Source organism: Amborella trichopoda, chromosome 10 (genome assembly GCF_054954075.1).
Source record: "Amborella trichopoda isolate Santa Cruz 75 chromosome 10, AtrichopodaSantaCruz75HAP2 v2.0, whole genome shotgun sequence".
NCBI classification, from domain to species: Eukaryota; Viridiplantae; Streptophyta; class Magnoliopsida; order Amborellales; family Amborellaceae; genus Amborella; species Amborella trichopoda.
In genome coordinates this window covers 28,431,670-28,457,059 of record NC_142345.1, presented here as the reverse complement: position 1 = coordinate 28,457,059, position 25,390 = coordinate 28,431,670, and the positions used below count along the sequence as shown (strand labels likewise).

Genomic DNA, 25,390 nt, shown 5'->3' with positions numbered 1-25,390 from the left:
CAACAATTCCCATTTTTGTATGTAATGAATACGTTTATTTTTGTACCACTTACGTTAAAAAGTGTTTGACTTGATTAAAGAGTGGTTTCGCAACTCATAAAACAGTTATTCTACTTGATATTAACTTCAGAAATATTTTGTTATGGGAAAGCCTTTTCTATGATATTAGCATGAAAAGTCATTGCACCTTGATAATTTTCTAGTATTGTGGTTGATGGACCTTTGATTGTCAAAGCTACACAATTGGCCTCGACTTCGAACCAAGAACAACGCATACCGTTCTTTATTAACAAACTACAACAAATTCCCATCTCTTACAATGGAAGATCAATGATTCATGATACATGGAGAATCCACTAGCACCACCAGATCTCCAAATTGATGCCAATACATAATCATAAGAATGACTAATTTAAACATCAGCACGGAAGCCCGTGAGGAACTTCATCTGCAAATATACTTGCAGACGAACATGAGGTATCAGAGCTAGCAAATTCTTTGGGTTATTCAATATGTACTCTTGAGCTAGTAATAGTTGAGATGTTCGTGGCTTCATCAAATAGCAAGTTCTTTGGGTTATTCAATATTACTCTTGCAAACTCTTGGGGTTATGCAGCGGACCAGTAGCTTATCAAATAGCCCAGCTCTGGTTTTGACCACCAACAATTGAGCCAAATCTTTGGGTTCCATGAATGCAACATCAAGTAACACAACCTTCAACATCCTAGAAGACAGGTAGTACCAGGAACACATTGAACTCAATCAAAACCTTCAACATCGTTGTTTATATTGTTACCAAAATTTATACTTCATTTAATGAAAATAACTACATTTTCAAATGCATAGAGACCAAAAGGCGAAAAATAAAATAAAAGGGAAACTAAATTGTACCAAATACATAGGCCAAGAGGCCAAACTCAGATATCACTTAAATCATTCTTTCCAAATAAAAGTGTACACTGGGGGTCAATAGAGTCGTCACCTACAGGGCTACATCGCTTAAAGTTGCAACCTACAGGATCCTTAATGCTTACAAAGGACCGAGAAACACTCCCTAAGTACTCTTGTCCTTTAACAGTAGCATTCATTTCCTCACCGATAATGGCATGATATGATGCTAATTAATAACAAATTTCACTCTCAAATAAATGCATATTACGTCACATCCGTCATTATGCAGTTATTAAGCCAAATCCTACGCCAATGTGAATATGTGCAGATACCACACTCATGAGCCATAGAAAAAAAAATGAAAAAGTAACAAAGAATGGGAAAGAGAATTTCTACCAAATGTCCATAAACTGTCATAAAAATATTCCTTCTATAATGTACATCAAGGAGTCCTCAGACAACCAACACACCAATTGTCCCTCAAAAACCAAACAAAAATTCTGCACAATATAAGTTAGACCACTTCTCCCTAAACCCAATCACCATGCCAATGACAAAAGCATAGGAACATATTACATTGGAAACACCACAATCAAACCAGGCACAATAGATAACTACATCACAGTGACTCGAAAATAGGGCAGATCAATGCTGCAAACCAGATTTTATGTATAGGCCAAGAGGCCATGCTGCAAACCAGATTTTATGTATAGGCCAAGAGGCCAAACTGAGATTTCGTTCAATCGTTCCTCTGACGACTCACCAATATTTTATGCCTGCAATCACCTGCAGTTCAACAGTCAATGTTCATTTTCAGCAGTCAATAAACAACCTAGAAAGGGCGAGGTTTGATTCTTCCCATCTCTCTCGTGTTGTTGACGCTTGGATTGCATGTCCATCAATGTAGCCAACAGGCCATTATCCATATAAAAAAGAAAATAGAGGTGAAGCCAAAAAACTCACCTGTGTGGCAAGAGAGAGACACGCTACTGTGGTGGATTCTGCTGGTGTGGCGAGAGTGAGGGATGCTGCTGTGGTCTCTGTGGAGAAGATGCAGGCCTTCCTCGAGAATGGCTGATTGAGAGAGAGAGAGAGAGAGAGAGAGAGGAAATGGCTGAGATTAGAAAGAGAGAGGGAGAGGGAGGGAGTGAGGCAGGGAGAGAGAGGGGTAAGGGAGGGGGTGGTGGTGGAGTAAAAGATTACATACTCCCTTGAGCTAATTTTTGCAACATTAATTCATGGGCCAAAACTCATAAAACAAACTATCAACATGACCCAAAAGTTTTTGTAAGACGATCCATATTTCGAATTTTTGTCCCTTCTTGTCTTTTCACTCATTCATCTCAACATCTTCATCTCAACTACACTCACTCTATGGGTATGCGGTTTCTTGACTGCCAATATTCTACCGCATAAATCAAAAATGGTCTCACAACTGTCCAATAGAACTGCCTTCAGCTTCATTGGTATGCGGCAATCACATAAAACTCCGTTTGCACATCTCCACTTCGTCTATCCAGCTCTAATTCTATGTGCAATATCTTCCTCAATCTCTTCATTTTCCTGGATTATCGAACCAAGATATCAAAAGTATAATCTTTTTGGTAATTTTTTACCGTTAATATTAACTACTTCCTCATCTCTACTACTATAATTACTAAACTTTCATTCCATACAATTTGTCTTAGTCCAGCTAATTTTAAAGCATTTAGATTCTAGAACATTCCTCCAAAGTTCTAACTTTGTGTTGACGCCATTTAAGGTTTCTTCTATCAAAACTATGTCACCCACGAACAACATGTACCACGGTACCTCATCTTTTTTGTGCCTAGTTAAGTTGTCCATAACTAAGACAAAGAGGTATATGAGAGTGTAAAAAAACCAAATTACATAGACTTGCACTTGGGCAATGAGACAATACAAGTGAATACAACTCAAAATTCTTGTACAATACACCACAAATGAGCTTACAACCTTCAATTACAATAGCATAACTGTGATTACAGTAGACAAATGACTGAGTATACACTCAAAAATAGGAGGAGACAACTCAATTAGGGTCCCATGAGCAACATTAAACACAACTACACATAGATATCAACGAACTAGACAAGTATGAGGTGATTTTAAAACTTCTACACCATTGAATTTTATTGCAAATTTATATATCAAATGACTTCACAAAACTCGAGGAAACATGATCACCATTATTACAATACATAAATGCTCAAATGAATTATGCAATGCAGCATGCCCATGGGAAGCCAATCACAGTTCTCGGGTGCCCAGTTCACGGCCCTAGGCCATAGCTATGTGCCATAAAGTGACATCTGATGGCATATCTCAAAATTCAGCCAAATTCATCATGTCAAGAGTGGGAAGCTAATCATCTACTGATATACACTAGAAACATGGAAGAATTTGCAGAGATCAAATAAACAAAAACATAAGTGGAGCTCGTAGGAGAAATCTTGAGATTAGATCACAAAACAGTCTCAAGAGTTCACAAAACCGTGCCATAGAAATTCGTTATAGTCTCCTCTCATAAAATCAAGAATTTTATCTATCAAAAATGCTATTCAATTGACTGATTTTGAGGTGAAAAACTCAGAAATAGCAGTCAATTATCCTCTAAAAATCTCAAAGAAAAGGTCATGGAAACTAGATCAATTTATGCACGGATGATCCCTTCAACTATATGGACTAAATTTGATCAAGAATTTATGAATCAATAATCAAATGGATAATGGAACCTTGCTGTAATTAGGAAGCAAGAAGGAAAGACTAAAATCAATAGCAAATAATAAGATCTTACTCAATTGATGGCCTTCAAAACTAGATCATCCATGGCTTTGATTAAGCTTGAATTCATCATCAATGGAGCTTTCTCTCACTTGAATTGAACACACACTTTTGATCTTATGGAGGAGAGAGAAAGGAAGAGGAATAGCTTTGGGTGTGCCACACAAGTGTGACCAAGAGAGAGTGGTGTGCCACTTAGAGAGAGAGAGAGAGAGATTGAAACCATAGTTGTTGGCAACACTAGGAAACCCGAATCGTTTCAGGAACTGGAATCGCAGAATTGTGGCCGACTACAAGATTCTTATCTTAGGTATCGTTGCCATACAATAGGAATCGCTAGGAACGAGATTCCTAGTTTTTAAAAATCGTATTTCAATCGAAATAGATCCAAGTTCCATCCACATATGGAATCGAGATTTCGTCCTCCTTATAATAGAGATTCGCAACCCCTTGGAATCAACACTTCAGGAGCCAAGATTCATTAATATGAGGAATTGAGTTTCTAACACATAAGGAATTGAGATATGTTGTTATTTCAAATCGTGATTCTAACATATTTGGAATCAAGTTTTTGAAGTATATGGATCAGAGATCCATGCCAGTTTGAGATCGAGATTTACAATAATATGGAACATGGAAGGCTTTTGACGACTCCTACCAGGAATCGAGATTATATTTTTATGGAGAAGGAAGCCACAAGCACATCTTGAGCCCCATCAACTTTAGAACCTATATTGGATGTTTTTTATTAGAAGGCTTCCCAAATTTTAAAGTGATCGTGTTGATTATTGAACTTGCGGTCATTATATACAAAATACAAGTATTTCTAAATGGGTGCAGTTTGTATAAAGCCTAGGCTCTAAATAATCGAATTAGAGCCTACCTTCAAATAGTGTCGAGAAATGTGGTTTATACACAGGAAATCTTTGTGATAGCCTTAAAATATATTTTCATCGTTATTTATAAAGTTTAAAGCTTCAAAAAGTGTAGATCAATATATCAATGAAAACTTCAAAATCTTGAAAATTGATGATCCAAAAATTCATTACAAAATACACTATTTTCAAATCTTGAAATCCATTTTTTGTCTCATGTCCATGCATCTTGATGTCGAGATGATCAATTTGAGGATATTTGGGTATCAAAACAATCTCTTTTAGTGAAGTTTTTGAGGTAGGATCTAACTTGACTGTTTAGAGCCTCGGCTCTATATAAACTTTTCCCTTTCTAAATTGTGATTTTGACTTCATTATTATAAAGACAAAATAGGATTATGTCTATGCCATGGTTTTACTTTAAATTGTATGTGTTGTATTTACTAGTTATATTTTAAATTTAAAGTAAAGGCCTTCCATGGTGGCACAAGTAAAATAATGAAACCCTGAAACCATTAGAAGCATTCGAAGGAAGATTTCTACTCCAATTGACGTGGAATCAAGATTTAATCCTTGCTGGAATCCAAATTTGATATATTTGGGAATGTCTACCCACAATTAATGGGTTCAAGTATTTAAAGATGCGTAGGATCGAAAATCTGAAATTAAGGAATCGAATTTCCTTGGTTCCAATAGATGGTTTCTAAAGATGTATTGAAACGAGATTTTAAAATTAAGGAATCGAGTTTCTTTGGTTTCGAAACAGTTTCCGTAGAGATTCCTAACGAAAATGCGGAATCGAATTTCGGAACAAGAAACGCGAGGTCGATGGAGAGATTCCGGTAACTATGGATTGAACTCAAGTGAATGAAATGCATGGCTTAAGATGTGTGGTATGGATTTAAGCATCATTATCTTTTTTTAATAACCACAATTTACTCCAGTTTCTCTCATATTAAAATACCCATGCTCTTTTCATATAATTGAACTTAAAACCAAGCTAGAGGGCAATACCCTTGAGCTAATTAGACAACTTCTAGCAAAAATCAAATTTGAAACTTCCCTCCACTTTTTAAGAGCAAGAGGGGCTAATCAAATCACGCACTATAAGCTAGTTGGTTAAGTGTACAATTTCCAAATACCTTTAGGATTTAAGTTGAAATATCAAACCCTATGTCCCTTCTAGAAGACTCACCCATGTGCACAAAGCACTTGCTTTTCACATTTAACATGTGCTCAAACTAATTTTCTAATTTTCCAAAATATCACAAAATAACACATTTAAATGCCCCTTAACATTAAATAACAAATACACAAAGGACAAGGGGGTCTCCATGGGGGGTTGATGTCACCCCCACATCACCTCCACGCAGGGCTGATGTGGGACCCCCGTGGCACCACGTGCACACCTATAGGCCATTTGGGTGTTTCATAGGAGGATTGTTCGTCATTTTGCAAAAATAATTCCAAAAAGCTCATTTTCTTGTTAAACAAAATTCCCAAAATCCAAAAAAATCATTTTCCATAATATAAAACGCTTCAACACTATTTAAAACATTTCCAAGGGAAATTAGGCTCCTATGGAGTTGAATTAGGAATCAAAGCACTCCACTCAACTAAACCTGGAATCCGAAGCCACCTTCTCGATGTGACCCAACAAACTCGTCACCTACAGTGTATAATCAGGGGCTCATAATGTGATTTATCAAAGTCAAACCAATGAGCGTGAATCACCAAGTACTGTGGATTCCAGGTGCACCCCCTAGAGGAAATGCACACACATGGTGCAGGGGTTCTTCTCTTGGTAGGTGCATACCTCTCACCAATGTATCCCTGGAAGAGCGCCTTTCCATGCATTGTGATTGTTTGTGCACATGCTACAAGAAGGTTCTAAGAGTCAGAGATTTAGGCCAATGTCGTTTGATCGACTCCAACCTTTCCATACAAGGTTGTTTTGTCATTGAGCTTATATCATCAATCATATAAATCACATTGCCTTGGCCCATCACACAATCATGAGGCTCAATCGTAACAACCGACCTTGACAAAGAAGTAAGCTGCAACCCATACAAATCCTCCTCATAACTCACTCGGGGTTCTATGACTCTTGGTCCCATGCCAAGATCCTAGAGTCATGTTGCTCTAATACTCCCACTAAAGTTAAGAGCTATTCAAATGTCAGAATTTGAAGGCCTTGAAAAGACATAATTCCAACAATATGGGCTCAATGCTGACCCCTGATATAGACCTATTGTCAATAAAAACTCACTCATCTCTCCACTAATTATTCGTATACTAGTTAGCAATCCCTCGTACATCTCTCACCAAGTCGATGTAGTGTCTGGAGACTCCTTTCTTTCCCAACACCCACTAAATCAAATCTCGAGGTACTCTATCATAAGCTTTTTCTTTAGATCTTATCATCGACAAATGAATAATTCTAAAATATATATATAATTTTAAGTTCTTAAAGGCCTAGATCTAAAATGGAGAGCCAACATCCACTAAATTTCTTTCTCAAGGAAATCCAGCATAACCTTCTTTTTTAGTCCCCACGGTTCAAGAGAGTGTGAGCGCAGAATTTGGGCTCAAAGGGTTTTTTTTAGGAATTTTTGCCCATCAGCTAATGCTGGAGAAATTAGTTCAAAGGTGTATCCAAGTATTCACATCCCGCCCTTAAATACATACATACATGCATGCATATACATACATATACATAAACAACCAACCTATAGAATAGTTGAGGTTGGACGACCCAGATTGAAGGAGAAGAGAATCTAGACGGGCAAAGAACGAGGACATATTTTACCCTACATTTTCAAGGGTATCCATTTATTTTTGAAGCGCATAGATGAGACTTACATGTGTGCCAAATTTAGGGTCCATTAGAACCCCACTTTTTTTTGGTAAATATTTAATCTAAGTTGTCCAGCTTATGCTAATCAATAGCTTGGTCCACTTACATGATCGTTATCCACACACAACAAAAAGACAAGCAGATTAATTCAGTCCAAATGCTAGTGATTGCAACATGGGTGTACTGCTACATAAAAAATACAAGAATCAAATAATATAATACTTATACATGAACCAATGATGAATCAAAAAATCCAGCAATAGTTATAATGAGGAATTCACAAGCATTTGACTATGGCACAAGTATGAGACATTAGGTTTATGAGCCAGATGTTGGAGATATGCACCTCTTCTCTATATTTAGGACTTAGAATAAAGAAAATCTTTACAAAATTACTTTGGGAGAAGAATCCGATCAAATCCAAAAAAGAATCCATATGCATTGGATTCCATGTGTCTCAAGAATGCTCACCTCTTCTCTATATTTAGGACTTAGAATAAAGAAAATCTTTACAGGATTATTCTGGGAGAAGAATCCGATCAATCCAAAAAAGAATCCAGATGCGTTGGATTCCATGTGTCTCGAAAATGCTCTCTTCGTAATTTTTTGGAATAAAGAATACAGGTATGCCCATGCCGTACCATACCTATGTCCAACCGTGTTCAACGTAGGTCCAGAGTCTAGAGTGAAGAATCCATGCAACACATGTTGGAAGGCACTCATTTCAAACTTGAGTTATCGAATTTGGGAAGGCACTCATTTCAAACTTGAGTTATCGAATTTGAACCTAGCCAACCTACCAAAAAAATATAAAACCTTGAGGAAGGTGCTACTTTGGGGCATCCCCTTGAACCTTTTCTCTAATCTCTACCTTTGTCACTCGAATATATTTTTAAGGTGGTCCCATGCCTAAAAACAACCATTAATTTCATAAGTGATACTAGTCAATGGAATCATTTTCTTCCTTTGCAACCAAGGCTCTAATAAATCATTATTAATGTTTTCTTTCTATATTACATGACCATTAACTAAAAACTACATTATTCCATTTTTAAGTAATTTTATGGTTGCTTTCATGGCTACTGGAATCTCTCTGCAAAGGTTGCAATTCCGATTCAAAAACCCCAATTCGACAATTCCGACAAGGAATCTTCACGAAACCCGTTTCCTGGAACTCAATAATACTGATTCATTAATTTAGGAATCTCGTTTTAAACCTTTTCAGAATCTCGATTCCATGTCATGGAATCTCAATCCCAACTTTTTCGAATATCAATCTCAACATTTATTCAATCCTGATTTCACATTTGTTTATTCCCGATTCCACATGTAATGAATCTAGATTTTTTCAATCTAGAATCCATGGCATCAAGTACCTCGATTCATAGGTGCAGAGAATTATGATTCAATCAACATGGCATCTTGCTTTGACCTCCACAAAATCTCAATTCGAACTTTTTTGGAATCTTGATTCCACAAAATCAAGTACTATTGTTCATAGATGCACAAATCTACAATTCGTTGTAATGCAAACTCACCTTCATTATTATGGATTCTGATTGCAGTTATTTGGAACCCAATTGGAGGACATTGCTTCTCAATGTTCTCATGGTTAGGTGCTCTTAATAGTAATTCGATGAACGCAGTGCTGAATCATTTGTAACTTGAATCAACTTTCAAATGCAAATATTGAGAGTTAAGGTATACTTAACATGTATGATTCAAATGTCTTTTGCAGGTAAAAAAGATCAAGACAACTTGGTCCTTTGAGCATTAAAATTTATATGTTCTACATCTTTACCCTCATTATCATGAGGCGCAAATCCCTCAATACGCCCAAGATTTGCATTCATCTTCTTATTCATTTATTATTTACTATTTTTTTGGAGAAGTGATGTTTTATATGTAAAACTCGCTTTGTTTTGGACAACTGATGCTAACGATATCAAAGCATCAAATTACTCGACACCTATTCTGAAGTTACAGGATGCAATCATCTTTATGTCGTATTTTTTTATAGAAAATGACCAATAAAAATCAAGTGGCCTATGTTCTTTATAGGCTGATTTCCTTTATCGTGCATTGTAATGATACATTAGAGAAATTGTAAGTTGAGAAATTTAAAAATAATATGCACATACAAGTGTGCCAAGTTGATTAAAAAATGGTCGTGAAACTCTTTGTTGCATTTAATTTTGTACGTCGGTATCAGACTATTGTTTTGGTAACAAGTTATAAATGGTTTGGTAACAAGTTATAAATGGTTTGGTAATACTTATTGCCAAGTAGAACAAAGAATCAAGACTATCCATGTGTCTGCTTGATGCTTGAATATAAGGGGGTTACACATATCGATTGCCAGATGACTCGAAACTAGAATCTAAATTGCTATGAATCTTGATTCCGAATTGGTATGAATCTCAATTCAAAATGCCTAGGAAGCTCCATTCCATAAATGAAGGAATCTTGATTCTTTATTGGTCAATTCCAAATAGGTCGGAAACTCGATTCCATAGTGCTAGGAATCTTGATTCCATCTATGTAGGGACGTTGATATCATTTTAGTCGTATCTCGATACCTCTTGTATGGATGTTGATTCTGAAAACAGGAATCTTCTATCTGGCCGCATTTCCACGATTCCTATTCCTAAAATAATTCGGATTCAAAATCATTTTCAACAATACTTGTATTCTTGCATTTATGTACTATATGTATATAAGTTGTTAAATCCACAATGTTGAAGGTGACATAGTTTCAAGTATAAGCAAACTCCTAAAGCTACCCAGGAATCCAATTATAATGGAATAGTCCTCAACAAGAGTGTCACACCACAGTTCCAGTTGCATACTCCTTAGTGTATCACCCCTAATGGGGATGAAGTTTTCCCAGAATACACACCAACACAGTATTTTGTAAAGATCGTCGACCATAGGTGCAGAGATGAGATACAGAAAGCTAATATAAGGAAGCCTCAGCTCCTCTTCCATGGAGGTCAAGAATAAGGGAAATGCAGATGCAAGGTGCAGGCTAATAAGGAGAAGATACTCATCATAGCCTGAGACATCATGGAAAACAAAAGGAAATTTTCATCCTCATGCACCATTAGAAATCGAAGGAAATGATCACAAGCTCGCAAAGATTGCAGTGAGCCTGACCATCTCATGGTGCTCCCCCATGAGGTTTTTTATAGGATTTCTGGCAGAATCTTATAGGATTTCTGGCAGAATCACTAGGTCGATAATACCAACATGCCTTCCTAGCTTAGGAGATGAAACTTGACATTTGCATTAAATAGTGCGTTCCAATGCCACTTAACTGAAGGACCAAGTGACCTCTATTAATGATGACTCTGCATCAATCCAAGATAGATTTGGCCTCAAGAGCACTCAGAGCCCTTAAGACACTTAGTGTTGTCCACACTCAACATATGCAAACAGATCTAGTATTCCCATCAGGATATGCAACTTCCACAATCATAATCTTATAATACCAGATTCATACAAGTTGGATGAGATGATTCGTGGAAAATAGATACAACTCCAATACAAACTTCCCAAAACACATTGACACAATAAATCAACCATGAACAGTTATATACAAATCAAACAAGTAACAATAAGGAATTCAACCAGTTAAAACGTAAATAGACGACCGATTAACGTCAAAGCAAAAAACACACAGCCACCTATTCCTTCATTGTATTTTTGCATCAGCTTTTTGGTTTAATTGGCTAGGGGCAGTGATTCAAAAAGCGAACCGCCCAGCGCCTAAGCGGCCGCCTAGGCGGTCCAGAAGGCTTGGGTGTATCGCCCATGCCTAAGCGGCCAATCTGGGCGGTCGATCTCTGGGCAGCCGCCTAGGCGAGTGCCCAGCCCTGAGCGGCTGCCCAGGAGCAAAAAAAACCATTCAGTGAGGACATTTTTGTCTCTTTTTTTGTTTTTAAGTGCCAAAAATTCGGGTTTTAGGTTCATTTGAAACCGAAAACTTGTTGGAGCCAAATTTAGAGAGAGAGCCCCCAAAAAACTAGACTGTGGTGAATTTTTAGTATCAAAGGGTTACTCAAACTTAACAAAAATTGATCAAAACATCACCCATTGGTATTATATTTACTTTTTGATGTTTTGCAAAGTTATTAGGGGGTTTTTTAGAAGATTTTGAGTATTTAGAAGCATCTTTGAGGTGGAAGTTTGAAGATTGAGCAATCAAATTCAAAGTAAGTGATTTTTTTTTATTGCTTTAGTAATTTGCACTATTTTTTAATTGAGCAATCAAACTCAAACTAGATTGTTCTAAATAATATGTAGTATATTACGTATTGCAATACATATAACTGATACTGACATAACTGCAGAATGCCAAAATCCTTATTTGGATTCAAATGGGCCGCCCAGGTTCTGAGCACCCGCCTGGGCGGCCTGGACCCCCCAGGCTGCCCAAGACCAGCCTAGTGCTTTTTGAAACTATGGCTAGTGGTGACCCCACCATACATTGAACAAATTCTCTCAATCTTCTACTCTCCACCCAATCCCAAAGCAGGTCTATGCCCACAGAGAGCTTTTGGCCTAGCCACCCTACGGATAACTTGGAGAGAGTCAAACTAAAAAATATTTAGAGCAAAACACAGAACGAGGTTGCCATCGCTGAATATGCTAGAAATCTCACCATTTTTTGGGAAACAAACTTCAAAGGTGTCAAACACTTCTCCAGGCCTGATTTCACCTCCCATTAGTCCAGGATCATCAAATACATCTCCCAAAATTCCATACTCACCCCGTGGAGCCCTCTAACAAGAACCATTAAGCATAACATTGAAGGCTGCTCATCGGGTAATCCCGACACTTGTGTATTTAGGGGTATTTTCCACGGCTCAGAGGCAAACACCATCTCCTCTTTCTAAAACTTCCTTAGTACAAGTGACACAATCTAGGTTGAGGCAAACGCACTGCTCGAAGGCTTAAAGAGGTTTAAACTAGATTGGGGAGAAAATCTCATAGTTGAGGGGGACTCAAAGAATGTCATCTTGTCGGCCAATGGGAGTCGATGTCCATGGAGACTCTCATATATATTTGATAAGTATTTCACCTATGCAGGCATCATCATGTTGCCTTCCATCATATTTCATGGAAAGCCAATGCAATGGTGGATGCCCTGGCTACATAGGGTGCTGCTACAAGTGGTGCACCAAACATCAATTGAATTATTTATGTATCCTTCTAACTCCTACATCTTCTTTTTTTCATCTTTTACTCTTCCTCTTTTTCTCCACTATGTTCTACTCTGTACTCTCTTTTTTTTCACCCTACAGTCTACTTTTCTCTCTTTCTCCCTCACCCTATTACTCTTTAGTTTGTCTATCCCATGTCTCAACATTATCTCTGTTTTTACTCCTATGTTATCTTCCCTCTTCTTTACCTTCCTTCGATCTCCACCCTCCCCACCCCCCTCTTTTATTTTTCTCTTCTGCATTGTATTCTTTACCTTCTACCTCTATGCTATTTCTATCTTTACTCCTATACTATCCTCCCATTTCCTTACCTTTCCCATTGTCTACTCTTCTGGGTACAAATTTTGCTATAATATCTTTCTGAGACTATCTAGAATGTAAATATATCTCTTTTATGTAATCATAGTTACAAGAATATCTCACCCCAAGAGGTGATTCTGCTTTAGAATCTCAATTCAGTGATTCCTTTAAGGAATCTTCATGGAATCAGTGTCTATAAAGTTAGAAATCTCGATTTCATTTTTTTGAAATCCAGATTCCATAGCATCAAATACCGTTGTTCATAGGCGCAGGAAATTGCAATTCGATCAACATGCTCTCGCTTCCACCTTTATATAATCTCAATCTTTTTTATTTTTTTATTTTTCTTTTTAATCCAGTCTCAAATCTTTTTTATTTTTTTATTTTTTTTAATCCCGATTCCACAGCATCAAATATTGTGGTTCATAGGTGCATGAAACCATGATTTAATCAACATGGAATCTAGCTTCAAATATTAATGAAAAACCAATATGACTGATTTGGAATCCAAATTCGAGAACATTGAATCCCATGGTCAAAGTTTTGGTAACATGGAATCAACATTCAAATGCAAATGTCTAGAGTTATTAACAAAGTATCTTCTAATGCCTTTTGCAGGAAAGTCCAAACCAGCTACAACTTGGGCCCTAAAGCATTAAAAGTGAAGTACTTCACATCTTCACCCTCCTCGCATAATTAGAAATCATATAAAGCCCATATCCCCGAATGTTGATAGGATTTTAAGAGTACAAATCACTAACCAGCTCACGCTTGAAACCTCGAATCATTAGGGACCCTTATTCAGAGGATCGCAATTCCAATACTAGGGAAATCATGGCTAAGCACATTTACATCAATCAAATGCTAAGGAATTATTGCATAAGTATATTCTAGAACCATGAATCTTTGGTACTATGAAACTCATTTTCAGTTGATTTCTGTTGTGGTTCCAAGTTGTTGAGTGTGTGATCCCATAAAGGTATGAATCTTGACTTCAATCGTTTGAAACTCAATTCCAAAAAGGTATGAATTTCGATTCCAAATGGGTTGGTGCGTGAGTCCAAAGAGGTCAGAATCTTGATTCCACATGGGTTGGAAGGTGATTGCCATAAGGTAGGATTTCTATTCTTGCAATTCACATTGTATGGACCTTGATTCCAATAATAGGAATCTTCTAGCCGCGTGATTGCGAGCTTCTAATTCCTAAATTGATTCTGGATCTCAATTGGAAACTATGTCTCGATGCCCATTACATTAGTGTTTGAGCACTCAACTCGTGGGATGCCTATATCTATATTTGGACTCTATTTTTACACTTTATTTAGGTATGAAGAGCATCCAACATGTGGACGGCCTTTCTTTTACATCTTGTGAGGCTTTTTGTAATTATAATCATCAATATATTGTCAGTATCTTCAAAAACTTAAGATCTTCTCACTAAGGGATGAGCCAAACAAATAACTGTACAGGTAAGTTTGATCTAGTATTCATTCAGCAGAAAACATTTACTGTTAAAAAAAGAAGAATAAATTAGTAGCTGTCAATCAATAAAAACAAGGGAACTTGAAGGCAACAAAGGAAACAGGGAAGAACAAGTAAAAACAAGGCTTCTTAAAATTGAACGGTCTCCCATGGTCCCAAAGATGAAGAGAGAGGTTCATGTGCATACCAATTTCAAAGATGGAAAGCCATATCAGTGAGATAATATCTTTTCCAGACCCAGTCGAAAGTAGTTGGATTTCAACTTTCAACAACAACGAACAAACTCCCATTGCATCATGTACATACTGCATATCACACCTAATGATTACATGAGGTAATCAATCATAGAACAATTTCTCTGCTCTAAATTTGATCAACGGCCAACATCAATGTCCAACCAATCAATGGGATTGGATAATGTGGGAGAATCATAACATTACTGTGTTGTTTGGTCTCACTCCCCTCCATCCATGTCTGATCTATTGATTAAAAAGTAATGACCCTCATGACCTCATAAATCATGCAATCTTGAGGATTACATTATACCAGACCGTGTAGATCTAAGACTGATTCAACAATAACCCTCATGGTTGAAACCAAAAGGAACTCGAAAAAGTTCTCGTAAAATTTTGTCAGTTATATTATGTCACTGTTCCATAACCATTTTAATAAAAGCCTTCAGCATCATGATAGCCCTTGGATATCCGTAAGGGCCACCTTCTGACAAAACACAATCCAAAATACTAAAGGACACTGCATCCAGTTCACACCCATCTCTAGCCATATCAACTAAGATATGATATATTTGCCATAACTTGCATCTGTTAAGACTGGCATCCAACAGAGTATTATATACACTGGTAGTAGGTTTTATTCCATTTTGTAGCATCTGATCGCGCAGATATATGGCAGAAGACACCTCCTGATGTTTACAGAGGCCATAGATCAAGGAACTGAAAGTGTAAGCATCAGGCATCAAACTCTGTTCATGCATACCGATCAATAGCTTGCTCACTAGTGGCCACTGGGGCTCTTTAACAAAAGCATGAAGAAGAATGTTAAAAGAGTTCCTATCGGGGAAAAGCCTCAAGTTCTTCAAATCCTTGAAAACCCTAAGGGCGGTTTTACACAACCCCTTTTTACAGAGGGCATCCATCAGAACATTGTAAGTAATAATGGTAGGACTCATGCCAATATTTTTCATGGCATCCAATAACTTAAAACCTTCTGAGAATTCATCACGACTGCAAAAGTATTGAATCAAAGAGGTGCAGATAAATAGACTAATTTTCAGGCCATCAATCACCATCTGATGCAAAATTCTACGTATTTTTTCACCATCTTCCTCTTTACAAGCTGCCCACATAACAGTATTGTAAGAAACCAATTCAGGCTTACATCCAATTCCAGTTAATTGATCAAGAATCTCTATAGCTTCCTCAAGTCTTCCCTCCAAGCAAAAACCGTTTATTATGGTATTGAAAGTAACAATTGTTGGGTTAAAACCCTTGCCTTTCAAAAGCATCAACAGATTATAGGCATCTCTTCATCTATTCGCATGGCATAACCAATTAAAATAAATATTACAGTTCACAACATCTAAGTCAAGATCACTATTAAGTATATGATCCATTAGCTTAACACCATAAGAGTTTTGCCCCACTTTGAGAAAACCTCCAATCAATGCACAGTAACTAAACTGATCAGGAGAGAAACCCTTCTCATCCATAACACGCATCAACTCACAGGCTTCTGGAACCCTATGGCAGCAACAAAGAGCCCGAAGAATTATATTATAAGAAACCAAATCAGGATAACCACCATGTTTCTCCATTTCTGCAAAAATCCCAAAAGCTTCATCAACCTTGCCATGGTCACAGAGAAACTTGATGAGTATAGTGTAAGTAACAGTGCTGGGCTCACAACCCTCATCGTCCATTAACTGCAAAACCTGATAGGCTTCGCCCAATAATCCTTCTCTGCAAAACCCATGAACCAGAGCTGTATATGAATACACATTGAGAACAAAACCCATCTTTTTGAGTTGGCAAAAGAAGGCCAGAGCACAAGAGCTTCCCTCAAATTTGCAGAGACCCAAAAGAATTGGGTTGTAACTGTACACATTTGGGACAAAACCCCTATCACAGAGAACCCAATACAAGAAAAATGCCTCACGGACCCAACCACTATTGCTCAAATAACTGATCAGATAATTAACACTCGGAAAAGTGGGAATATAATCCAATCTCAACATCAGTTCTAGCATATCAATCGATCGCTCAAAAAAGCCTGAATTCAGAAGTCTATTTAACAATTTCATCAGAGAAGCAAACGAGGGAACAAACCCATTTCGATGCATTTCCTCCGCAATCCTACAGGATTCGTCCAAGAACCCTAATCTAAAAAGCCCATTAAGCATTATATTATAAGTTGAGGCATTAGGCAAAGGGCCAAAATTGTTCATTCTCGTAAAAATTTCAACCAATTTCGACAAAGAAGCATCCGGTGATTTGAGGTAGTTGTAAAAGAGAGCATTATAATCATAGGCAGAGGGTTTGTTACCCGATAAGCCCGCCATTTCGTAAAGTGTCCTCTGCGCTTCTGATACCTCTCCAGCTCTGGCGTAAAACTCCATTCTTGCCTGCAATGAACGGAGAGTTGAGGAGCTACTGGGTGCACCATTGTCAGCATCGCTGGAGGACTCTTCTGAAAATTCTAGGGTTTGCAGGTTGTGTAGGTGTCTGAGAAATGGGATTGGAGAGACAAAGTTAGGGCGAAAAAAAGGAAAGAGAGATGATTGCAGGGTTTGCAGAGCACGCATTACATTACTGTTGCCCTCGTCAAGTAGCAGCAGGCGTTGCTCGCAGATAGTAGCAGAAGATAGCACAGTGCTCCCGCTGCTTAGGTTTGTTGAAATCTAGGGCGAGCACGCATTACATTACTGTTGCCCTCGTCAAGTAGCAGCAGGCGTTGCTCGCAGATAGTAGCAGAAGATAGCACAGTGCTCCCGCTGCTTAGGTTTGTTGAAATCTAGGGCGAGCACGCATTACATTACTGTTGCCCTCGTCAAGTAGCAGCAGGCGTTGCTCGCAGATAGTAGCAGAAGATAGCACAGTGCTCCCGCTGCTTAGGTTTGTTGAAATCTAGGGCGAGAGTGAATGGGCAACCTCCCTTAACAGGGTTTTTAAAACAAATTTGTGATGGATAGCTGCCAGCGGGCCGGGGGTTTTTCAGAGATTTTAATGGGAATGTAATTTTTTCGTTTTGGATCTACTACTGCTGACCAAGCTGAATCAGTCACTCTTTTTGTAGGGCTTGAGGCTTTTTAAGGAGGAAATTGGAAGTTGATTTCGTTTGTGGACGGGTATTCTTGGTGTAATAAGGAACACTGGGGTCTTACAGGGCGATCTATTAGGTAACCGCGCTTCTTCTAATTTCAGACGCTTTTGGATCAGCTGGTATTTAAGGAAAAAAATTTTAAAAAAATGTATATGAAATCCCAAAAAAGGAATTTGGTTGTAATATATTTTTTTAATATTATTTATATTATGGTAAATATTATAAATTGTTTTGGCCATTAATTCTCACTTTTATATTTTTCCATTTTTTAAAAAAAAATTTAAAAAATATCTCTAGACACAAACCGATTCTTTAAATCTATTTTTCCATTAATTTTCAACTTCATTTGAATGGGTTTTTAATCATTCTTTCTATGTTTTTCATATTTTAGTAGATTTTTTTTGTATTTTTTTTTTCGCCCGAGACTTGTCTAGTTAGAACAGTTGAATTGGTCGATTTATTGGTTGGGCCAGTTAAACTGCTTCTGGACTCACTTCCAGTTAACCGTTCTGGTTCGATTTTGCAACACTGATCTATAGGGAGTCCAATGAAGTTGTCAATGCTCTGGTGAAGAGAGGTGTGTCTTCTGCGGTGTTGATGGTCTCTGTAATATAACCTCCATGTTGTAATTTTCATATGTTATTAATAAAACTTCTAAACAGTGTAAAAAAGAAAAAGAAGGAAAAATATGATATCATTCCATCATATATATAAGGAATCCAATGAAGTTGCTCATGCTCTTGTAGGTGTTTCTTCGGCGTTGTGGATGGTCTTTGGTAATTAACCTCCATGTTGTAATTTTCATCTATTATTAATAAAATTTCTAAACGTTGCTCCAAAAAAAAAAAAAAGTTTGGTTTTCTTTATTTTCCTTTATTTTCCTTTATTTTCTAAGGAATTTCAGATGCCATTTAGAATAATAGGATGAGTATTTTCTATAGTTGTCAAATAAAATAATTTGTTTTGCTCACTGCCCCAGCCTGGGTCGGGCCAGGCTAGCCCCGGTAGCTTGACCTTAGCCCTCATGGGGCTCACCTGAGCATGGCCCCACATGGACAGCGCCCAAGAGGACCAACCAGGTCAGCCTTGACATAGCCCAAGCCCAGACATGTCCCAAGACTATCCTCAGGCCATTGTCGCTCGGCCCTCGGAGCCATATTTTATGCCCACGCTCTAGGTTTTAAGGACAATAGGACCGGGCCAAGTGGTCCAATGCCAGCCTTACTAACAATACATCCATAGTAAGAGTAACACAATAGTTTTTTTTTTTAAAAAAAAAAAACATATTAGTAACAAAATAGTTTTGACATTGCACTTACTATTAATAACTTACTTCCAACAAATGACCTATTGAATTTGAGTTTGTATTTAGCACATGTTTCTCTCTCACGCATTTCCAATAAGTGACCTATGGAATTGTAATTTGAATTAGCCAGTGTTTCCCTGTAGGTCCCTTGTAGAATGAGAGATCTGAATTATTATTTTTATTTTTGTAAGTCCCTTGTTTTTACAAATAAATGAAATTTTTGCTGCAACAATTACAAAAAATTAATGAACTGCTTGAACAAAACATAGACCCATACCTAAAAGGCTCCCATTTCATTATGTTCACCAATCAGTCTCACTCTTTCTACTAGCGATTGAAGAGTTGCCTGTCTGACTCGAGAATCGCATGAATTGAACTACCGAGAGGTTAGTAATTGTAGGCTGAAAAATCCTAAAATCACCCAGAGTATTTTGGTTTTTTATTTTATTATTTTCCCTATTAAATCGAAACTGATTTGACTCGAAATCCCCTAGTCGAACTGGTTGAATTGAAATCAGACCCCTACTGAGTTGAAGTCCAAGTCCAATTTTTGAATCACAACTTACACTTCACAAAACAGCACTCTCTCTCTCTCTCAAGACATATGGTGTATCTCCTTTGGAGAACACTATACATTTATTCCCTTGGGAAAATTTGCTTCTAAGGACAATCTTTTCAATATAAAAATTGTGATCCACTTTAGAATCACGTAACGAGTATTTAACCGAAAGTCTATGAGTTTTAAAACGCTGAGATGCAACTGTTGAAAATTTGAATGGCCTCTATCACTTTTAAGATGCATTTTGTTGAATCCAGCCGACCCAAATAGTTAGATAATAGGAAATATAGCGTACAGATCTCTAATTCCCCATCTTATTTCATGGTAGACTATCTTTCTACTTTTCTTTCAAGTGGCATAAAAAAACCCTCGAGTATTTCATCGTACCCCATCATCTCTTCTCTCCTATTTATTCACTTTTGGCCACAAAAACTAGCTCCAACAAATTGTTTTATTTCATCTCAATCCAAAAACCTTTTGAACTTTATTTTGCACTTTTTAAAAAAGCTTTTGGATTGAGATAGAATAAAACAATTTGTTGGAGCCAGTTTTTGTGGCCAAAAGCGAATAAACATGAGAGAGAAGAGATGAAGGGGTACGATAAAATACTTGATGATTTTTTATGCCGCTTGAAAAAAAAATAGAAGAAGGGCCTACCGTGAAATACGATGGGGAATTAGGGATCTGTATGAAATTTTTCCTAGATAATAATGATAATGGTGATTGTGTTGAATCTCAAAGGGCGGTATTTTGATTTTATTATTATTATTAAGGATAATCTACTTCTAACAATGTCACATCCAAGAATTTAGGATCCTAAAACTAATCTTGAGGTTTTGCTTGAACCGCTAGGGAAGGGATGCCATAGAAGGGGGGGCAGAACCTTTTCTGTTTTCTGAACCGCTAGGGAAGGGGCGCTCACTCTCCTAAGAAAACCCCTCTACGCTAGAGTGTTTTTTCTTTTTTTTTAATCTTGGATTGGATTAATCTTTTTCATAGGGGTTCAATGAGCCATTCGGCCTGGCCCAGCCCGAAACACCCTTGTTCTATGTTAGGATTTAAGAACCCTCTTAGATATGGAATCAGAAATCTCGAAAGTTGGATTCTATTAAGATCGTATACTTGTCTAGCTACAAACAAAATAGGCAAGAGTGCGAGCCATAATACGAAAAATAAAACATGAAACACACACGCCACAAGAACACAAACATTTATGTGGTTCATCTCAAGAGAGCTACATCCACTGAAATCCGCTACATCAATGAAAGTTACATCTCTAACCCTCGACAAATCAAGCAAACCCTTTCAAGCCCGCTTTCCTGATCAGCACGACTTTTGCCGATATATCATCTCTATTTTACAGCTAAACCATTGTCCAAGAAGAGACTCGTCTCTATTACACAACAGGAGAGCCATCCAAAATATTCATGGGAAGTGCTTCTCTACCATAAATCAGCTTCTCAATCTGCAGGAGGCACATCCATGGTGTTTCTCTCTATATGAAGCTCTCTTCTCTCTAATGGGAGGCTTTGTATCGCTCGCTTGTCTCCAAGGGGAGGCCTTGTCTCTGATGTAGAGGAGGCCCTCCCTCTATCTTTAGAGAAAGCCACATTTTCCATATGGTGACCCAACTATGGGATACATATTCTTTTTTCTTTTATCTCATGTATATAAAGTTAGAACTCCACACCAAGTAATAAATTTCCCATAGATATTATAAAAATCTCAAAACCAAGAGATATACCCAAGAGTTCTAATTTTTTTTATGTTTCTACTTCTTTTAGAAAACTTATCAATATCAATATCATTTTCAATCCCACATAATATGAGATTTTCTTATGCGGGTGATTTTAAAAATAACAATATACAACAATCTCCACCTTGATATCAAAACTACGTGCTTACTATGCCAACATCCATTAGATAACTTTACAAATTCTTCATCTATTGCCAAATAAATCAAATCATTCCTGCTAGAAAATAGTGCTTGTTATATTATTTCTACACCTCAAATAATACACTCGCATATTTTACATGTGCGTTTCTTCAACCAAATGCACAAACACGAGCCATGTACTAAACCATGGGCTCTGATATCACTTATTAGGATTTAATAATCCTCTTAGATGTGGAAACAAGAATCTCAAAAGTTAGCTTCCACCAAGATTGTGTACTTATCTAACTAAAAACAAAATGGGAGAGAGTATGAGCCATATTATGAGAAATAATGCATAAAACACACATGTCACATAGTTCACTCTAAGAGGGATACATCCATGGACATGACAAACTAAAATCTACTATATCAGTAAAAGTTACATCATAGATTTTGGGACATAGAGTTACCTCTCTAACACTCGACAAAACCCACTCGCGTAAATTCTTTTAGACCCGCTCTCCCGATCAGCACGACCCTCGATGATCTCTCATCTCTATTCTATACCTAAACCACTATCCAGGAAGAGACCCATCTCTATTCCACAACAACTAAATTGTTGTGCATGAAGAGATCCTTGAAAGCAATCGACACTTTCTCTCACTAAAAAGGGAACTACCCAAAATTTTCATGGTAACTGTATCTCTACGATAAATCAGCATCTCAATTTACAAGAGGCACGTCCAGGGTGTTTCTCTCTATAGGAAACTATCTTCTCTTTGAGGGGAGGCCTACATAAAATCTTTATTGGAACCTCTTCTTTACAAGAAACTAATCTCTCAATCTACAGGAGGCATATCTATAGTGTTTCTCTCTATAGGAAGCTCTCTTCTCTCTAAGGGGAGGCATTGCCTCTGATGTAGAGAAGGCCTTACCTCTCTCTTTAGAGGAAACCACATTGACCCAAATAGAGCATATATACTCTTTCTTTTTTCATATCATATATATAAAGTTAATAGTCCACACCAAATAGGAAACTTCCTATAGATATTGCATATATTTCAAAACCAAGAGATATACCCAAGAGTCCTAATCTTTTTAGATTCTTATTTCCTTTTGGAAACTTATCAATATCAATTTCAATATCACATAATATGAGATTTTGTTATGCAGGTAATTTTGGATATTACCATATCCAATATCCTAAACTAGTAAATTTTGATAAAAAATTGGGTCAGGGATTGAAATTTAGGCCCGGTGTGTGGTGCAGGCCTATCCAAGGCAAAGGACTATGCCCATACCTGTATTTTTTTTTCAATAAGCTTATAAAAATAGGAAAATATTAATATCTACCCAATGCTTCTTCAATCTTGACCCATTCATAAGACCAGGTCGTGCTTGGCTTGGCAAGGCAAAGGTCCCCTAGCCCAAGAGTGGGGCTAGGCTTGCCCATGCAAAGCACTAGACCAACAGTGGAGCTACGTTTGAACAGGCCAATCCTCCAAGGTCTAAGGCAAGTTCGGGCAGCCTTGTGTACCCCAGGCCCATTGCCACCCTTGCTTCTTTTCTATACCGAAGTCAGACAAAAAGAAACATTTTAAAGGCACTTACTTATGGGTACGTAAAACTACATATTAAGATTAAATATTGGGTGTGGTTTGTGTAAAAAGTCAACTTTAAATAATCAAAGCGATGCGCACGTACAAACTTTGTTAAAAGATGCAGTTCTAGTGCCAAAAATCATTAAAATGGTTTGAAAATATATTTCTACACTTAATTATGGAATTTAAAATTCCAAAAATAATATAGATCAAGCAATCTATAAAGGAAAAAGCTTATATAGAGCCTAAGCTCCAAACAATCAAATTAGAGCATACCTCAAAATATTCACCTAAAGTGGTTATTTTGATGCCCAAATGTCATCAAATTGATCATCTCAACATCACGATACATGGACATAAGAAAAAATTGGATTTCAAGTCTTGAAATAGTGCATCTTGTAACTCATTTTTTGACCGTCAATTTTCAAGTTTTCATTGATCTGCTTGATCTACACAATTTTTGAAGAAAATGAAAATATAATTTAAGGCTATCACAAAACTTTCCAATATTGAAACCATATTTCTTGATACTATTTATAGGTGGGTTCTAATTTTATCGTTTAGAGCCTCGGCTCTATATAAACCGCACCTATCTATAAATACCTAAAAATCTCGAATTGATTGTCTAAATAATGTATTTTAAAAAAAATATTATATCTTACAAACTATACTATTTTTAGGAGTTAAAAGGAAAAAGTTTATATAAGGTTGCAACCTTAAAATGTAGAATTAAATGTGCACCTCAAAAATCCATCATAAAAGGTTGTTTAGATATTAGAAAACCCTCTAATTTATCATCTCGACATCGAGATGTATGAATATGAAAAGAAAAAAAGATTTCGAGTCCGCGAAATAGTGTATCTTGCAACACATTATCTGGACAGTCCATTTTCAAGATTTTCATGTCTTTATAGATTTACTTGATTTGAACCATTTTTAGAGTTTAAAATTTTATAGTTAGAAATGGAAATAGATTCTCAAGTCATCTTAAGAATTTTTTATATCAAAATTACATTTACAATAAAATTTAGAGGTGTGCCTTAATTGGATTGTTTAAGGTTGGAACCTTGTGCAAACCACACCCAAATTAAAATCAATTATTTTTTATATCTATACATCTTGAGGATAAGATGATTAAATGGTTTTCCGAGATGAATGAATTCAACATTTTCTAATAGGTTTTTGAGGAGGCCTTAATGGATCCTTGGATTAAACTTTTTTCTTTTAATTTAAGGTAAAAAAATGGAGAAGAAATTGAGCTCCCTATTAACTACAAACCAGTTATCTACCCAGAGAAGGCCACTTTCACATAAACAATTTAGGGCCGTTCGAGTACTTAAGAAAATCAATTATAGGAAAACATATTACAAGGAAATATGAAATTTATTAGGTTTAGTTATACTTCAACCTAAAACAAGATGAAAATAAATTACAAAAAATTTCCTCCAAAATATGTGAAATCTATTACGCGTCATTCTCCTTTTGCACATCCATTTCTTCTCCCTCTCTAAACTCCATTGCGCAGATCAATTTCTACTCTCCATTTCTACATCCATCTATCCCCAATTTGGGTTGTAGCCCTCATCAAAAGTCATCAACTCTCATATAAAAACAAAACTAATAAAAATAATAACCGGTAATCAATGAGAAATTACACCGGTAATCAATGAAAAATTACACAACAAAAGCATAATAAAAACTTTTATACAACATAATCCTCATAAGAGATTAGTAAAAGCTTAATTGAAATAAGATACATCCTTAGTCTCCTCCAATGCCTCAAAATTTTTTAGTGCAATTGCCAAACCTTCTAGTCTACTAGTTAAAACTTATTCCCTATTTTTTAACTTTTACCATAAAGATTTTGAATTTGGTATGATAAATTTATTGTTTATTTGAAATTATATGGAGAGACATTTGAGAGACTTCTATAAAAAATGAATAAAAATAAGGCTTATCATAAATAAAATTATGTTATTCTAATCATATTATTCCAATGACATATCATGTTGAAACCAAAGTCTAACCATGTTAGAAGACATGTGATTCCATATAAGTGCCAAATGCATGCAAAATAATTAGGAAATGGTGTCATGATGACTTTAGAATGACACAAATTATTATTAGAAAATCTTTTTGGAATGGTGATGATGTTATTATTAGAAAATGTTTTTAGAACGGTGTGATGATAATTTTAATTCTGCATTTCAGTGGAATTTTGTGATAAAAAAGAAAGAAATGAAAGTTTATAGGCAAGTGCTAGTAAAATGTTGGTAA

At 36.6% G+C, this 25,390-nt stretch overlaps 1 protein-coding gene across 5 annotated transcripts; it reads right to left on the bottom strand.

Moving 5' to 3' along the window:
* Positions 1 to 1,280: 1,280 nt before the first annotated feature.
* LOC18424955 (uncharacterized) lies at positions 1,281 to 17,871 on the bottom strand. Of its 5 annotated transcripts, XR_016042756.1 has the most exons (5): positions 17,257 to 17,870; positions 16,995 to 17,173; positions 14,620 to 16,411; positions 1,855 to 2,454; positions 1,281 to 1,677 (listed from the first exon to the last, which is right to left on the bottom strand). XR_016042756.1 is itself a non-coding variant. In XM_088849697.1 (3 exons), exon 1 carries the CDS (start codon positions 16,894 to 16,896, stop codon positions 15,979 to 15,981), a length of 918 nt encoding a protein of 305 aa, XP_088705823.1. In that variant the 5' UTR covers positions 16,897 to 16,988; the 3' UTR covers positions 1,281 to 1,677; positions 1,855 to 2,454; positions 14,620 to 15,978. The 5 variants fall into 5 exon arrangements, 2 of the variants coding, with proteins under 2 accessions (XP_088705823.1, XP_020517434.2); XR_002279364.2 differs by lacking the exon at positions 14,620 to 16,411 and having other exon boundaries at positions 1,855 to 1,965; positions 17,257 to 17,871; XR_016042755.1 differs by lacking the exon at positions 14,620 to 16,411.
* Positions 17,872 to 25,390: the final 7,519 nt, after the last annotated feature.